Genomic DNA, 17,140 nt, shown 5'->3' with positions numbered 1-17,140 from the left:
AGAAGAGTCTGTAATGGTTTTTAATTTTCTGGATACACGTCCAGTCACAGTTGACAATATCAGACTTTGGACACAGAAAGATTCAGGCCTGTCAAAACGGAAACAGCCGGTGGTGACGGGGGATACCAAACAGCTATCACAACCAGAATCAGTCCCAGAGTGACCAGATCACCATCAGCAATGATGTATTACTATGAGGAGCAAGGGTGATTGTTCCGAGCAAATGTTGCTGCCAGATCCTAGCTCAACTCCACCAGAGTCATCAGGGGGTTTCCAAAATGATGATGTTGGCAAGACGTTATGTCTGGTGCCCAGGATTGGATGCAGACGTAGCTGCATTGGTGTGGCAGCGTCCAGAGTTTAAACAAGGACAAGCAGCTCCCCATATTCATGGGAATGGCTAGGTAAACCCTGAACTCAGTCTGTGAAGGTGCTTTCATGGGCTCTTTGTTTTTAGTCATGATGGCCCCCACTCAAAGCAGCTGGCTTTGCATAGAGCATATCTGTCAAACACTGAGATGATGATAGAGAAACTGAGCACGTCTTTTGCACTACATGGACTCCCGGATGTGTTGGTCACAGATAACGAGCTATCGTTTACCAGCAGGGAATTTGAGTATTTTCAAAAGTCAAATAGTATTCAACATATAAGGGCAGCTCCGTACCATCCACCATCCAAGGAGCTGGCAGAAGCAGCAGTTTAAACTTTGAAGACAGACTTAAAGAAAGAGCCTACAACTTCACCAGATACCAAACTGTCCCAGTTCCCTGTTTGATTGTAGGACTACCCCTCATGCAACTGCAGGGATAGCTCCAGCAGAAATGGGGAGAAGACTCTGCACTAAGTTCAATCTGATCTTTCTGGACCTGGATGCGGGGCTAGGGTGAAATAGCATCAGAAACACCAATGCCAGACACAAGATTCTGTTAAATGAGACAGTTTACTTCAGAGGATGAAGCTTGGTCTAATGACCATGGGAAAGGCCCTGCATGGGTCAGTGCAAGGTCAGGATATGCGATGTACAAAGTTTGGGTGGGTGCAACAGTGCTAACCAAGCACGTGAAAACTGCAAACTCGCAAACGGTGTGGGGACTAAATGTACCCGGCTCCTCGACAACCTTTCTGACTGTTCCAGAACCCGTGAGTTCTCCCTCTCTGTCAAGCGTTGATGATACTTCGGAATCTGAGATGGACATGGCAGATGTTGCCACCCGGGTGCCGTTTCCACCTGTACAAAAGAATACATTTCTTCCAAGATGCTCTGGGCGCAAGAGGTGGGCTACTTTTCCTTGCATACCACCTGTATCAAAGGCAGAGTTAGAGGAACCTGACCCGGTGCTGAAACGCTCCAGCTGAAGCTCCAATGAAAAAGAACTGGCCTATATCCTCTGATTCAGAGTGGGGAGGGATGTAGTGACTGAAGCAAGGTCAGCCACCTGGACTTCATGGAATATTGGTTCCCTGACTGGGAACCTGCTCCCATCAGGGATCTATGTCTGACAGATATAAACAGGAGTGTCAGAGATTCTGTCCACTCTTGAGAGCTGGCTCTGAAAGAGCTGGATTAGGGTCAAGGACTCTCCACATGTAAATAAAGGATGACTTGGTGATGGGATACCAGCTTCTCTCGAGTTATTTCAGCAGCCACTGGAGTTGTGCAACAGCAGCTTGTGGACAATGTCCACATTGAAACCTGATTGAAGACAGTTGGTTCTAATTGAGGGAATCCTTCTGAGACACTAACAGGTGGCAGAGTGTCAACCAATCTCCCATTCAGCATGCCAGCAGTAATGTTTGTCTGTTGCCAACTGAGTTTGGCAGCAGCTTTGACAGCTGCAAAGGGACCAGAAAAACAAAATAATTAAAACTGAATTAACAGAAATTAAATGAATTTCAATAATAGAATTCACTTGTAACTATCTTACACACAATTCAAAATAGCATGCAAATTAACAGACTGGGTTGTCGATTTTATCCTTCCAAATACCCTGTCTGGTCCAAGTCTCTCTAATGCCATTAGTGGCCTGTAGTAGAGTGTGGGTTGAGTTTGGCATGTTTATTAAAATCTTTACTTTTGGGAGGATTTCCTTTCAATGACTAACAGATGTTTAACCATACCACAGAGGAGCACGCACATTTAAGTATTAAAAAGACAAAATGTTTCATAAGTTCACTATGACTAAAATCAGTTATTCAAGCATGAACTGAAGTCTTTGATTTCTTTATTGATCATGCAAGAAGAATTCAACCCTGTGAAATTTATTTTACCAAGAATAGTATGTGTTAGCATAGTTGGGAGTATGATCAGTCATGAAAGATGTTTCATTTTTATAATTAGTTTAGCATATTAGAGCCTCATTGTGCAATGGCATGACACCATTTTACTTGGTTAACTCAGCTGCATCCAAATGGGTGATATAAAGTGAGTGAGACCATAGTGACTCTGAAAAAGGCCTGTAATTTGTTCAGTTTTTCCCTGAAACAACTCTCGGTACTTTTTGGAGGACTGCAAAAGGCTACCGTGTAAAAGAATGTAGCTGACGTGTTGAAAGAATAAAATTAAATGTTTACCCATCGGTTTTTTTTAAATCGAGATTTGTGCTATCACAGCTGATTTTAAATGGGTTCCCTTTCATCTGCTTGCTTGCATATTTCTAATTCTTTGACTATTAGCAGTTTAACAGCAACTATTTACTAGAAGCAGCCATGACTAAGAGATGACATTTTTGTTTCTGTTAAACAGAACAAGAGTTGCATTTGAAGTCAAGTTACAAAAAATGAACAAGTCAACAGATTTGCGTGTTCCTTCTTCTGTCTGTACCATGATCAATGTGCTTGTGGACGCCAAGAAACAGTCGACAAAACTGTGCATTTTAGAAGGTGCACAAGAGGTAGACGTTAATTTTATTCGTTATTTCACTTCTGTTTGTATTTTCCACTGTTTATGTATTGATTGCTTGCTTTTTATATATAAGTAACTTTTCAAATATTTCAAAAGTCATTTTATTTTAAAACATTGACTTGGGTGAACCTGAAGTTGTTACCATCTCTCCCACCATAAAGCCCCAAACAGTTGTCTCATAGGAATGGGCAACATCTCACATTGTGGATTTGTTTCCTGACAGTGAACTTTCCATAGAAATACCTGTCTGGGTTCATTGCTTTATGCGAAATGAGGACCTTATCATTTAGACCGCTTTAAATAGGAATTGAAAATAAGAAGCTGGCTTTGGTGTGATCCCACAATAGAAATCATTCAGTACACAGCGAAAGAAAGGTCATGGATAATTTGAAGTTGTACAATCAAAAATGTTTGCATATGCTATCGTTATGATCTTGGTGGAGATTGGTAACATATCAGAATAAATCTGAAATCCCAGTTACTTAGTGGAAAAAAATGAAGCCACAAGTTTCAATGGTTTAAAACAAAAGAAGTTTTAATGTGCAAAAGTCAAACAAAACAAATGCAAATCAAATATTGGGTAAATTCTGAAACACACTAATTCAAAATCAATGTAATTCAAACATGAATCAACAGACAGATTACTGTCAATTATAAACAATAAATTAAAAATTAAACATTAGATAACAAATACAACTAAGGCATATCTTAAGAATTAGCTCAGCAGCCCAGTCAACACTATATCTCTCTCATGATGTCCTTCAAAACTCTGCCTGTCTCACAAAGAACTTAATTGCTCCTCTTCTAGAATTTAATCTGATCCCCAGCTAACAAAAAGGCACAACCAATCCACATTCCATAGACATAGTCTTCACAAAAGATGGTCCATATCTGCAGAGCCTTTTCAATTCTATTTATAAGAGTCTGATGTTGTGGATAAGACGGCTCTGATGTTATGTTCAAGAACCTGAACCATTTGCAGCAACAGTATGCTTTCCTATTTTCAGATTCTGTATCTGGACCTCACTTTCTTCAGATTTCTGTACTGCACCATGAGGCCACTAACTGAGTTCAGATAGCTCATTGTCCTTTTTATAGACTTTTATTCATGCTCAGTCTTCCCAGATATTCGGTTGCCATTCTTGGTTTCCATAGAAACTGCAAGGCCTTTGCAGTGTCCCTTTTCAGTTAAGATCTACCTCAGAAAATATGAACTTTGAAACTATCCATTCCATCTCACAATGAAATTAAGGAAAAAAATTTAACTATTTTTCTGTCTTTACCTTTTTTCTGAAAGTGTTGTACAATTGTCAAGCAACAAATTGAAATGAAATAAAATTAGAAAAAATACAATATATTATTTCATGTATTATCTCCATCAACAAAGTGAATGTGGTTTCAAATGTACTTAGAATGCTATTTGACCGTTGTTAATGAGCTGAACACATTAGAAAATGTTTTGCAGTATTTAGTAAATGCGGTATTTGTATGAATGAATGCTTTCTTCCATTATTGCAACAAAACATAGGGATTGATTGGCTAGGGTCAGCTTCTGGTTTTCTTGCAGATAGGAATCGAGCTTAACAGGATTGTATTCAGTCCTAATCACCTCATACGTGATTTCCAATTCTCAGCCATGTTGTGTGAATAACTTTCAAGTAGGAGTGTGAGTCCAGGGAAGTTACAAAAGAGTATGTTTTACTTTCCCCAAGCAATGTAGTTTATGGCCTCCTTTTCAAATTTGGAAAAGCAGTACGCTTTATTGGGTGTATTGTCATCTTTGAAAATTTACTTCCATCGGGGACATTTTAGTCCCTGTCCCCGATTGACTGAGATTGTCCCACCCACGTGTGAGATATTTTTCAAAAGGCCAATTGAGAGTTTCCAATTCAGAGCCCTGTCCAATCAAGAAGGGTGGGCAGGTTCCTGGAGGCACAGTCAAAGGACCTAGAGCTTTGTAAGTCTAAAAGCACCTTTTAGGAGAGGTGCACAGATAACAGGGAGAGTGTGTCAGTACCTCAACATCAGGGTGACCTCCGAGATCAGCATCAAAATCAAAACTAATGCTGGGTAGTCCCCTTGTGCAGAGTGAACACCTTCCTCTGGATTAATTTGTGCTGTGGGATCCTATTGGGAACATCTATTGAGGTGTGAATCTAATTCTACTGTGCTCCTAGTGGCTCAACTGAACTGCCAGGATCAGCACTCCGCAGGAAACTGCTGGGAGGATCCTAGCGCACCATTCCTACAATTCTGCTTTCTTTACAATTGGTACACTGTCAGACAGCGACTGATTCCATCACTCACCACAGGAATGTGGCAGCCAATTGAGCAGATGTTGACTTTTCGCTTCCAATCCCACCTCCATTCATCCTTTGCTGGTCTCACTAGATTATGTCCATTATCTTTAACGTTCTTGGGGTGTTCATTATGGAGGAGTGATTGGTTGTCTCCCCAGTGTGAGATTTAAACATGATCTGTTTCTTTTGCTTCTATCTTCATTGTATCAGAATAAATGTATTTCATCTAGTTCTTTCATTTAGTTGGCTTTTGTCATTATCATTTAAGATTAGTTTATTTTCAGTCTTAAGTCATACCCTCATGATTTACAGATTGACATGAATTTTGGCTAAATGTTCATCATTGTCCTTTTGCTTCTTCCTGTGTTCTGCCTTCTTTTCTTCATTTATGTTCCCCATCTCCGGTTCCAGTTTAGTAAGCAATGGGTAAGTGTTGCTTTTGATTATTTTGTGCCATCTTGTTATTAAGCTCTGACATTAATAAAGAGAGATACTCAGTGTGACATCCAATCATGTTCAGGAGCAAATTTTGGTGACTTCAAATTGGACAATTTGGAAATTGACAAGCAAGCAATCTATTAGCTGACTTCCACTCATACCAAAAGCCAAAGGCATTACCAGAACTGAGGACATAGCAGTTGGTCTTAATGTTTGAACCTGATTTGTTAACTTTTTAAAACATGTGTATTGGTAGTCAAACGTGCACGAAAAGTAACAGTAGAAATTCAACAGTATACAACATTCGTTTTTAATTTCTCATCTTATAAAAGTGAAGGAATTGTTTCCTTTATCCAGTATCTGACAGAAGTTGCACTGAAAATAATTGTTGGCCTTACAAGTCTGCACAATAACTCTGTGGATCTATGTTATACAGACGTCTCATTTTCTTTTGCAGTTCTGCCCAGCCCCATCACCAAGAGGCCCCTTCCTTTCTCGATGAGCAATTTCAGTATGATCATATTATTGTGAACTTTTCAGTTTTTCTCTCTGAGCTGTTGTGCAGAACTTGTCATTGAACAAATTAAAACTATTAGAGGCATTTTTAAATTGTTCTAATAAATATGTTCACGGTGTTTATAATGTTGAAATGCCACAATGTAGAATTTATTTTAGTCTGATGGCTTTCTTTTTCACCTGGTGTTGATGTCAAGCATTCCAAGGTTAAATGCCTCACAAAGGAGCTAGGAATCAAATCTTTGTGTGTCTAGTTCAACATGACACCTTAATCTCAAACTCAGAATAGTTCTGCTATTATATCAACATGAATATTCCCATTGGTGGCAGTAAGGTGGATAATTTTCTCTAAGCTCTCACCCACGATGAGGCAGTGAGATTTCCACAGTTCATTTTGGTCCCCTTACAACAACCAAGGAAGAGGAAGTGATCACCCCATCAGTTTGGGCTGGATTTACGTCTGTAGTTACATTAGAGAAAAGACAGTTTGAATTCCCTGATTCTGCCCTTCGCTGTTCTAAAGGAGCTGTCTATGCTGAGTCAACTACATTCAATTGTGATTTAAGTAGAAGTCAATAATTGGCCTTACCCTGATTGTGTGTTTGGCTTCTACATCATCTGGCGCAAATAACAATGGAGACACCACTTTATTCTTCTATACCAACTCCTTCTGTGGCAGAAAAAACTATGAAAATTAACAAAGTTCACGCCAATAAGCAATGTGAAATGTTGACTTTAAACTATTAGCAATGAAAAGTTACGTTTAGAAGAAGGTCTTGCAAGATGAAATTTTGCAGAAGAATGTTTAAATTTCGATCTGTATAAATTCAGTACCAACATGCAATCTGTTGTGTTTTCACTTTTCAATAGAAATTTCCCCTCCCTGTGTAATGGCGAGAAAGGTAGAAAAATATTGGGATCAGATTGTCAACTCAAGTTTAGGTTTCTTGATTTTTCCCTTGAGCCTCAAATAGCATTTTCTGAATCACACCACTAAGTGGCGAATGCCTTATGCTTATGCATTTGCATCTCCTCAAAACCCCAACTTGCCTCATTTATTATCATTTCCAATTCCCCCTATCCACCATGAGAAATGAGGCAGTGCAAATTCCTGACCTGTATGTCGGAGCTGCTGGTGACTGCAACTTGCTGAATACAACTGCTTCTTCCAATGTCTCTGCATTCTCCATGGTTACCATCCTCCTTGACCCCTCTTCTATGCAAGTTGGCATTAGCAAATGACCAGCGTCACCATATCATCATGCCTGCTCTTGGAACAACTCAGACACCAGGCCCTTCAACTTTCTTAGGAGCTCAGGGACATCTATGAATTGCATGCTTTTTCCAAGCTGCTTTGTGTGTGGAAACAAACGTCTATCCAGTGCATCTACAAAGGATGCTTTTGCACTGACATGGACACATGCTTTCTATATCTCTGCACTTGCTTTCTTAATGCTGTCTCACAATAGTGCTTACTTACCAGCCCCATATTGCTTTCTTAGCACACGTGGTCTTTAATGCTCAGTCACAAGCTGCCAGACTCTCTGGTTTGCATTGCTTTTTAGTACAGAGGGAAAGGTATGCAGCATGAGACAATAGGGAGTGCTGAACAGTTTGTCAGTCAGACAGGAATGGACATGATGTCACGTCATCTTCAGAACTGCAGCAAGTGCCAGCAATTTACATGGCAAACACACTGCATATGTTTCAAGCAAAAGGCAATGTTTGAAAGATCAGTCCTTAGTCTCGTGAAGAAGGACTACAGACGGCCAGTGGGTTTGGTCACAGTCAGTGAAGAGGCTCATCCAATTCCAGGCTGCTGGTTTGTTCATGGTCAGTCAGGCACTTAAATGTGTCCTTGCAGCATATAAGTCAATACCAGGAGAACTGTAGAGACAGTAGCCCAGCAGGTGCACTGTCACATTTGTGACTGTCCTGCCAAGTCAGTGTGGGTAGTAGCCCACAGTCAGTCCTGAGGGTTTGCTCACTAATGATCGGAGAGTTTATCATGGGCTATCCCTGGAGTCCTGGAAAAACCAGGCAACTTGAATCTAGGAACAAGCTTCATTGTGCTCGGTGTCTCGAGGGAGTGGTCTCTGTGAAATAGGCTGGGTATAATTGTCACAGTGGGATATCTGAGTGAATAGGAAAGGTTCAGACAGGTCACAGTAACTCTGGCCTCAGCATCAAGAGAGGGCCCAACAAGGATAAGGGAATTTCCAAAGCAATGGGCTCTGGAGGTAAAGTGGGACATTGATAGTTATGTCAAGCCGCTCAACTAAAATGGGGGAGACTAAAAGTTCATCGGAGCCAAGACAACAGAGAACATAAAGAATGGGAGAACTCCTGCAACATAGGCAGAGCCTGAAAGGCACTCACTCTGACACAAAGCTGGAACCTCATGATGTTGCATTGAAAATCAACTGCGCAATTGTTTCAAATATGGTGCAAAGAGGATGAAATATGTGACTGTGTTTTTGTTTGTTTGAGGGGCCCTGCTAAAAGCAATTGCACTGTCGAGCCTCCGCTGACTTAGTAATGTCAGCATCAGTTGACGCTTCATCGGCAGGTCATTCATTGTCCAAGAATGAAGAATAGTGGCCTCAAGCAATCAAGACCATTAAATCATGCACACTAACTGTCTCCTTGTTATGTCAGCTAAGCAAATGTAATGAGAACAAGGCAGTGAAAAGCTGAACCTGGTATTCCCATTTGACAAACGCTTTTCAGGATGATAACCCTGCCAGAGTCTCTGACTGCGGTGTAAATATGCAGGTACATGGTTTGGGGTTACAAAAGGCAATCTGTAGTTTGGTTGGCGGGAGGAGGGTGGAGTGCTGGCTGGCTGGCTATCTTGCTGGTTTACTGACAGAATTCTACTCCCAAAGCATGACAATTTGAATATTCACCATGCAATTGGTTGCAGTAATATATCTCAGTGATTCTTCTGGAAGCATGACAGTGACCTCCTTGGAAATCTTCATGGTCATAAATGTAAAGGCTCAGGAACTCGTTTAATAAAAATGTCATCTTTCTGACATGCCACAGCATTGACCTGCCCAAGGAGGTGACACAGAGAACGCTGTCATTAGGGTCGTTTTCTCATTGGCCTAAACTCCAAAGACAACAGAGAAAGGAACAGCAATCCCAGCTCTGTCTTGCAAATGCTCCAAGAATAGTGGCTCCAGCGGTGGCTACACCTCCTCCACAGGGAGAAGCAGTAGGTGAAGTTCCACCAAAGAGATGGGGGAGAATGATGAGAATCAACAGGTCTCACTGTCATTTTCTTCATCTCTCTGAAAGATGCTGATTTAAGGGTTTCCCCTCCTATCAATGCTGAAGTTTGAAATCTGCGGGAAGATTTGCACTCAGAAAGACGGGTGGCAATCCCATCCTAGTGACAAACAAAGTCACGGCTGCTCTGGAATTTGTGTTAATGCCAGCAGTTTGTTTTAAGCAGCAATTGTGTGTTATCTTCCAGTGTCCAGTCCATAAATGTAAGTGGGATTTAATAATGCCATTTTTGTCTCGATCCCACCTGCTTATACCCTACATCCGTGCTGAAAAGAGTACAGCATCTTGGGCATTCTCCACCATCACTGTCTTCCCCCAGGTTCAGGGGACTATCAACTGCACTCTCCTTTCTTTGAGAGCACCCTACCAGTAACATACAGAGTTTCTCAACAAAAGCACTTGAATTATATGGGGCAATCAATACCAAGTTCTGGACCTTTGCTCTCGGTCTCTTGAGAGCTGCCATGGGCTTTGTATACTGGAGGACTGACATGTTCCTTGTCTCCAACCAATGTCCTCAGCTCATGCAGAAATGACTGTAGGGAAATTTATGCGGTCAAATATGGCACACGACACCTTTTAGAAACTCTTGGACAGTTGCAGAATGAAGACACAAAACCTTTCACGCTTCCACCAGAGCCATAATGCAACTGAAGACGAGTGCTTGGACTGCATCACTGGGGCCTTGCGGTATAGCTCAGCAAAGATGCCCTGTATCATTGCAGCGTGCTGTGTCCTTTCTAACCAAAACCAGCAAAGGGGATGACATCCTGGCTGCAGAAAATTAAATATGGGAATGCACAGAAATCTTCTGAGGATGAAGATGGAGACTGATGATGAGGGCATTGACCAAGGACACCATGCAAGAAAGCATGACAGACACTGAAGAAGGGCTCATACCCAAAACGTCGATTCTCCTGCTCCCTTGGGTACTGCCTGACCTGCTGCGCTTTTCCAGCAACACATTTTCAGACCCAGAGATAAACCAATTGAAACCAATTTCCAGGATGACTGAGCTGAGTTTGAACTTTATTTAATTATCTCAGATTCTGTTGGCAATTTGGCAAGCGGTCCTTGTGTAGTGCAAGGGATATGTGGGCCTTTCTGTTTTTGCAATCCTTGACTCTTTGATGTTACTGAGTAAATGTCTTGTTTCCATGCTATTTTACATTGGTAGCTTCAAGTGATTCCACTTCAGTGCAAGTACAGTTAACATTCAATGACACGTCCGACATGATCACGATAAAAAGTCACTGAGATAGCCCCATATGATGTCAGTGCACTAAGATTAGGTTGCTCTTATGGCATCTGTAAGGAAATCATATCTAAGCGTTGTATAATGATATCTCTCATGACAGGCATCCAGTTGAGAGGAATCCTGAGGAATCTCCTTTGGACCCTTTCATTATCACTCTTCAATGTTTCATAGTTGCATAGACTGCTATATTACCCTGAAAAGCTTGAGCATCCTCTAGGGGGATGGCGATAATTCGCCTCAGCAGATTCGCCACCGATGATTAGCCACTGCCAGGTCTCCACCAGCGTTTCTCCACTGGGGTCATTTGACCTCTGGAGACTACTCACCACCGGAAACATATGTATGTACTGATTGTTTTCCCTCCCGCCTGTTCTTTCATACTTGTCATTCCCTTTATTTATACAACTACATACTACATATTGATTAAAAAAAGGTGAAATAAATATCATTTTATTGGTTTATATATATCAATGAGTTACAAACTTTAACAGAAAAATGAATTATATTTTAAAAATCTTTATAATGGCAGTAAAATCTCACATTAATATTAAACAATGAAATTTTAGTTCATTTAATAATTATATTCCAAACAATCTCGTTCACTGTATTCAAGAACAAATTTTGTTTTATTCTATCAGCTGCGTCTCCTATCATTCCTTTTTCATCAAATTATTTTCTTTGTTCACATCGCCAAAACTTAATACTTGAACCACTCTTGGATAGTTTATCAAAAACATGTATAAAACCATCATGGTAAAACTTCTTATTTCCTCGTTGACTAATAATTTTTGTTTCCATTTTGAAGACTTGAGGATAAATGGAAAAAAAATACAAGCTTAAAAAGGACTCTCATGTAACGAAAATAGGTTGTTATTGAAACAACACAAACATTACCTTAATCAATATAACGACAATTTTATATAGTTTAGATATGCTTGTTCTCTAACATTTTAAATGTTGTTAAATGCAAAAAAGTCTATTAACAAAAATAAGTGGTTATTAAAACAAGTAAACGTTACCAAAAATATTCAAAATGTACAACTTATTTGCGGTGGCGAATCGTCTTCAGTGCCTAATGGGCGGTGGCTAAGCAGCCTCAGTGGTCAAAGGGCCTTGGCTAATCGGCGGCGGCGAATCTGCTGTGGCGAATGGTCCCATCCATCCTCTAGGACAGTGTTGTACCACTTGAGAGGCAGTTTTTCTCAACAGACTATAATGCTGTGAAGGAGAGTAGACATGTGAACCACCCATTGTATATCTCCCAGCCTTGAATGGCTGAGCCCTCCCTTGAAAAGGTACTGAATTTAACCTTGCAGAAATGTGTGGAATCATCAATGGTTCTGTACTCTCTCAAGGTGCTTGGAAGTGTGGAATGATGTCTGCCGACCAGGTTCTATCACAAACCCTGCACACTAGTCTTCATGTGGTCCATATTAAAGTGCTGCACTGGGACTGTAGTCCTTAACATCGCATTTGAAGGATCTCTGATATCTGAGTATCTGCAGTAGCAAGCATTTCTGTCTTTGTAGCCACATGATTGCCCAAGAAACTCACTCAAGAGGTGAAGCGCAGAAGATAATGAGAAAAAAATCAGTTCTGCGCCATGAGTGACGGACACCATGAGACACACTCACCAACATACTTGGACTACAAATGGGATAACTTCTCCCTTGTTTTAGGAATAGCCTTAATATTAGTTCCAGTAGTCAGCCCGAATCCTGTGGAAAGCTCTGTACTTCAACTGAGGTGAAATAATCCATTACAGGAAAACACTGCAGAAAATAGAAATGAAAGGCTGGTCCTTTTATACTGCTGAAAACTGGCATTGTTTCAATTTGGATTAATTAGTTTCAGTCATATTTAAGGTTTCATACTCAATAGTCCTTGAATTAACAGGTTAGTCCTTGTAATTAAAACTCCCGACAAATGATAGTCGAACGTATGGAGACAATATTGTCTGTTATTAATGAAAGATGGGAACACGTTAGATATTTTATTAATCGTAACAATTTAAAGTCAAGCAGTTCACAAAAAACACAGAATGGCATGTTTCTTGGAGAATGTTTTGTTCAGCTCTGTATCACCGGTTAATTTATTACGAACCTTCCTGCTTTGTTGACAGAAAAAAAAATTTAATTTCATCTTAAGTTAACTTTATTGTCAGCAAGAATTCTGTGAACCCAAGTGAACTGCTGCTTGCTGTGCGAATGCAGAGCCCCTTGTGCAGCTAACAATCAGTGTCTCTCTTTTTTTCCACAGAGCAGCTTAAATGACTTAAGAGAGTTGTCAGACATAAAATGTTGCATTAATTGAATCTTCTCCTAGCCTTTCATTCATCCAACTGGGCGGGTCTTCAGAAAAAGCACATGGTTGTCCTAATTGCAAAGAAGCCGACAAAAAAGTATCCTTCACATTCCTGTGCCTGAATGAGGTCTGCAACTCAATTCACTCAGATAATAGATCTATTAGCTGCTTAACGCGACAGAGTACATGGGAAGCTTTCCAGCACTGAATGTAAAACAGCATTGGGTGGGGAGATTGGGCTCAAGGTTTTCCATTTGAAATCCCCCAATTATAGCTTTTAATTGTGCTTGAGGTAGAACAAGGCATTGTTTTCAAAATCGCTTCTTCTTTTCTCTGTCAATTTGTAACTTTGTTCTCTTTTTCAAATTGCAGCAGCAGTATCACTCAAAGATCGATGATTTGATTGAAGGAACCTTCAAAGAAATGATTTCCCTTCTGGTTTCAAAGGTAAGGAATGATTTGCTGAGGAGATGCGCTGCTTAATGGATGTGATGGTGCTACAAGGTTCTCCTTGCTCCCGACACTGCTTCAAGGCAAGGTGATGTCAAGTCACTTCAGGAATTAAAACTGAACATATTGGAGTTCATTGTGGGCATATGGCAGTCTTCAAAACACTTAAATCACTGCTTGATTGGTGCTTTACAATAAACTGGGAGCATTTCTCTTTTTCATTTGTATATGTATATCACATGCCATGAATTATACAAACCTAGAGATTGTTTCTTCATTCACTGTAGATTCTTCAAAAAAAATGCAGTGTTTACTCGGCATCTATCATTGGCTGCAGAAAGGCAACATCGGTCTTTGGCACTTGCAGTCATTCAGTTATGATAAGTCAAAGTGTGTGATGATTCTTTTTTTGTGCGCCTGAGGCAGTCAGTAAAAATATCTGAAACTATGTGCTCAGTATCAAATGTCATGGTGCCTATTATGATTGTCTTCCTTTCTACTCCAAGTAGACATTTCTTACAGCAGTGCTGAGTCTCAATTCATGAGCAGCAGCGCCTCACCATAATAACCCACAAGCTGTTCTCACCTAGGAACATCTTCCTCTCAGAATGCTGGCATTGGAAACTGCAGCAGTTACCATTCTTGTAGTGTTTATAGCCCATTTGAATCAATTTTGTTATAATTAAAGGGAAATTTGTTATACATCTGTACAAAGATGACTTATATTAGCTGGGTTCAGCTTGACCATCTTAGGACCGATTACCCTTGGTTGAGAGATACAAGACTGCATCCAGTCAGTAATCTGTCCTGCATTGATTACATCTTTCATTGGGTGCCCTGCAATCTGGAGAAAAAGTTTAATTTTGGTGTTTAGAATGTTAGAGGTCAAAACACTTCAACACCTCTTTGCTAATTTTATAAAACATGCCTGGGCTAGAACATGGAAAGACAAGTAGGCTGCTGAGGTGTTGCACGATTGAAATTCCCCACAAACCGCACAAAACAAAAGTCAGTACACACTTTGTCTGCGTATAGTGCTTTTAGCACCGAAAAATGTGTTTAAAAAGTTTCACGGAGACCAAAGGAAAAAGATGGGTGCCCAGCCATGGGAGTTGATGTTTAGGTAGCTGGAGGTGAGTAGTGGATTTTAAAGTTGGCATTGGAAGAGATGCAAATGATGGAAAGGTTGAGAAAGGGTATTCTACACAATTAGATCTGGATGCTTGAAGCCAGGTCAATCAAAGATGTGGCCAAAGGATGCCAAGGATTAACAAAGGAACAGGTTGGTAGAGCAGAGAGATTGAAGGTGTGATGGGTGTTGTAACATGGGCAAAGTGGGAGTGAGGTAAGACAATTGATTTTCAAGAAGAACAAAAGTAATACCTTTGAATTGTTGATTTGGAGTGATTGACATTCAGGATCTAGTGAGAAAAAGAATACAAGAAGCTGAGTTTTGGGTGAGTTGAAACTTACAGAGAGTGGATGATGTGAGATCAGCTGAGAGAGAACTGGAGTAATCAGGCTGAATTTTCCAACAAGATGGGAGGACAAGCAGAGTGGCAAGAGTAGAGGTCAAGAGGGGAACCTGACAGCTTCCTGCCACCATGTCAGATTGCCAATTGTAAGGACATCAATGGCTGAGGCGCTTGTCAAGAGGCCATTTGAGCCACTCAGTTGGCCAGATAAGGGCTACTTCTTGTTTACTGCTGGCATGATGCCTTTACCAAAAGGCCCACCAGGGTGTGAGAAGAAAGGTTTAAAAGAGGCAATTTTTTCTCTCACAAAGTGGTTTGTATGTGCACTGAACTGCCAGAGGAATTGGTATGTGCAGGTTCAGTTACAACATTTAAAATATACTTGGAAAGGTACATGAATAGGAAAGGTTTAAAGGGACATGAGCCAAACACAAGCAAACGGGATTAGTTTAGTTTGGAAACTTGGTCAGCATGGACAAGTTGGACCAAAGGGCATGTTTCCATGCTGTATGACTCTGTAACCCCATATATGCAATGCACATGGTGAGAAATTGTGAGGTAGGAGATCTATCTCTCCTGAACAGGTAATATAACTTAATGCGAAGTTTCAAACAGTGTAAGATCATTTTCCACAGCTTATCCTTGTGTACAGGTCATTCTGCTATAACGCGACAGTTGTGTCAAACTGCGATCTCGCTCTATAGGAAATCGCGCTGTGGAAAATGACTAACAGAAAATGACTGTACCTGTTCAGTAGAAGGTTCGTGTTATCCAAACAATATCCACAATTCGTCAATCGCATTATAGCCAATTCGCACTGATGAAACGCCCGTTAACACAGAATGGCCTGTATTATTTATAGGGTAACTGGTTAAAATAGTAGAGTTTTGTTGTAACGTGTTCATATCCTATGTGGTGGCATAGTTTCCTTCTGTGTTTCAAGAATCTGTGTTATAGCTCCTCACATGGTTACAACGTTTTCTTCTCCCACTCTCCCTCAAGTTTGTGTTCGTACTGGAAGGTGTACTATCCAAGTTGTCAAGATATGACGAAGGAACTTTCTTCTCCTCAATTCTATCATTCACTGTAAGTAATCTGAGGAATTTGTGCTTATCTTTTATGAATAACATTGTATTTGAATTGAAACATGATTGAAAGTCTTGAAATCAAGCATTTGCTTAATTCCTATGAATGAATAAATTAGTCGGGGTGAGAGTCAAAAGCAGCCTTCCACTTTTGGCTGCAAGGTTGTGTTTGGAGACCACAGACTCATTTAACTTGAACCAGCAAGTTGCAAGCACCAAAAGGACCTTCCAACCTAAATCATCAGTTTCAAAACAGCCCAGTGCTACTGTTTTGGCAGCAAGGTAGGGAAGAGGCAGTGCCCATGCTACTTCTGTAGGGGCTCAAAGAAGGTCCTTCTGTCGCCACAAAAATGATGATGTGGCTCAAACACCACTGAAACCAGTCAGAGAGGGCACCCTGCATGATCAAAGCTAGTTCTACCTTAAACCTGCAGTCGTAATCCAATTTTCAGATTGGAATAGGTCACAGCCTGAAACAAAACAATTGTCTCAGCTGCCCAGCAGTAGTCTCATGTAAAATTCACAGTCGTCTGGTAAATGGGTGTTTAGTCTAAGGCCAGTATTCCATTTCAGCAAATTAAAATTGGCTCCAAGATGTAAGCTTGCAATAGTGAGGAGACTTGCTCCCATGAGTGCATGTCAGAAAATCACACGGATTATAGACTTTATTTCAAGGTTCACCCACTCACAGTCACAGATCTTCATCATTTTAATACTCCCCTGATCCTGATAGTATGTGACTGTTTTGAGAATAATTAATTCTGGTATATTGAGGGCCTATGCCAGCAACTTTATTTGGTCCAAGACACAGTAAAGTGCTTTTAGCTCCTTGAGTTCTGAAATTGATATCCAGGAATGCACATCCACAGTTGTTCAGTAGATAGGACAAATGGTTTCTATCATCTGTTATCCTCTGATAATCTTTTCCTTCCTCAAGTATTATGCCATACCTCAGACCCTTTCCGCATTTATCCAACATCGCCCCACAGCTTGGCCCTGTCTTGTCTCACTCAGAATGTAGTAGGCCTGGCCATTAATGTTCTACTTGACTTTTTCTGAATGAAGCATCACAGGAGGATAAGGTCATGCCTGAAACAGCCAGTGCATTCCAGTGGTG

The 17,140-nt window shown here is 40.6% G+C and overlaps 1 protein-coding gene across 4 annotated transcripts in view; it reads left to right on the top strand.

Annotated features, from left to right (window-relative positions):
• Nucleotides 1-17,140, top strand: part of cadps2 (Ca++-dependent secretion activator 2) — a 727,075-nt gene that overhangs the window by 631,341 nt on the left and 78,594 nt on the right. For 2 of the 4 annotated variants that reach the window (XM_060839928.1, XM_060839925.1), the window contains 4 exons: nt 2,745-2,892; nt 5,615-5,629; nt 13,386-13,460; nt 15,941-16,024. In XM_060839928.1, the coding sequence (XP_060695911.1) occupies nt 2,745-2,892; nt 5,615-5,629; nt 13,386-13,460; nt 15,941-16,024 (322 nt within the window). The remainder of the gene's footprint in view (nt 1-2,744; nt 2,893-5,614; nt 5,630-13,385; nt 13,461-15,940; nt 16,025-17,140) is intronic. The other 2 variants (XM_060839929.1, XM_060839926.1) reach the window with 1 other exon arrangement.

This window comes from Hemiscyllium ocellatum, chromosome 19 (assembly GCF_020745735.1).
Source record: "Hemiscyllium ocellatum isolate sHemOce1 chromosome 19, sHemOce1.pat.X.cur, whole genome shotgun sequence".
Classification (NCBI taxonomy): Eukaryota; Metazoa; Chordata; class Chondrichthyes; order Orectolobiformes; family Hemiscylliidae; genus Hemiscyllium; species Hemiscyllium ocellatum.
This window is presented reverse-complemented; position numbering and strand designations above follow the sequence as displayed.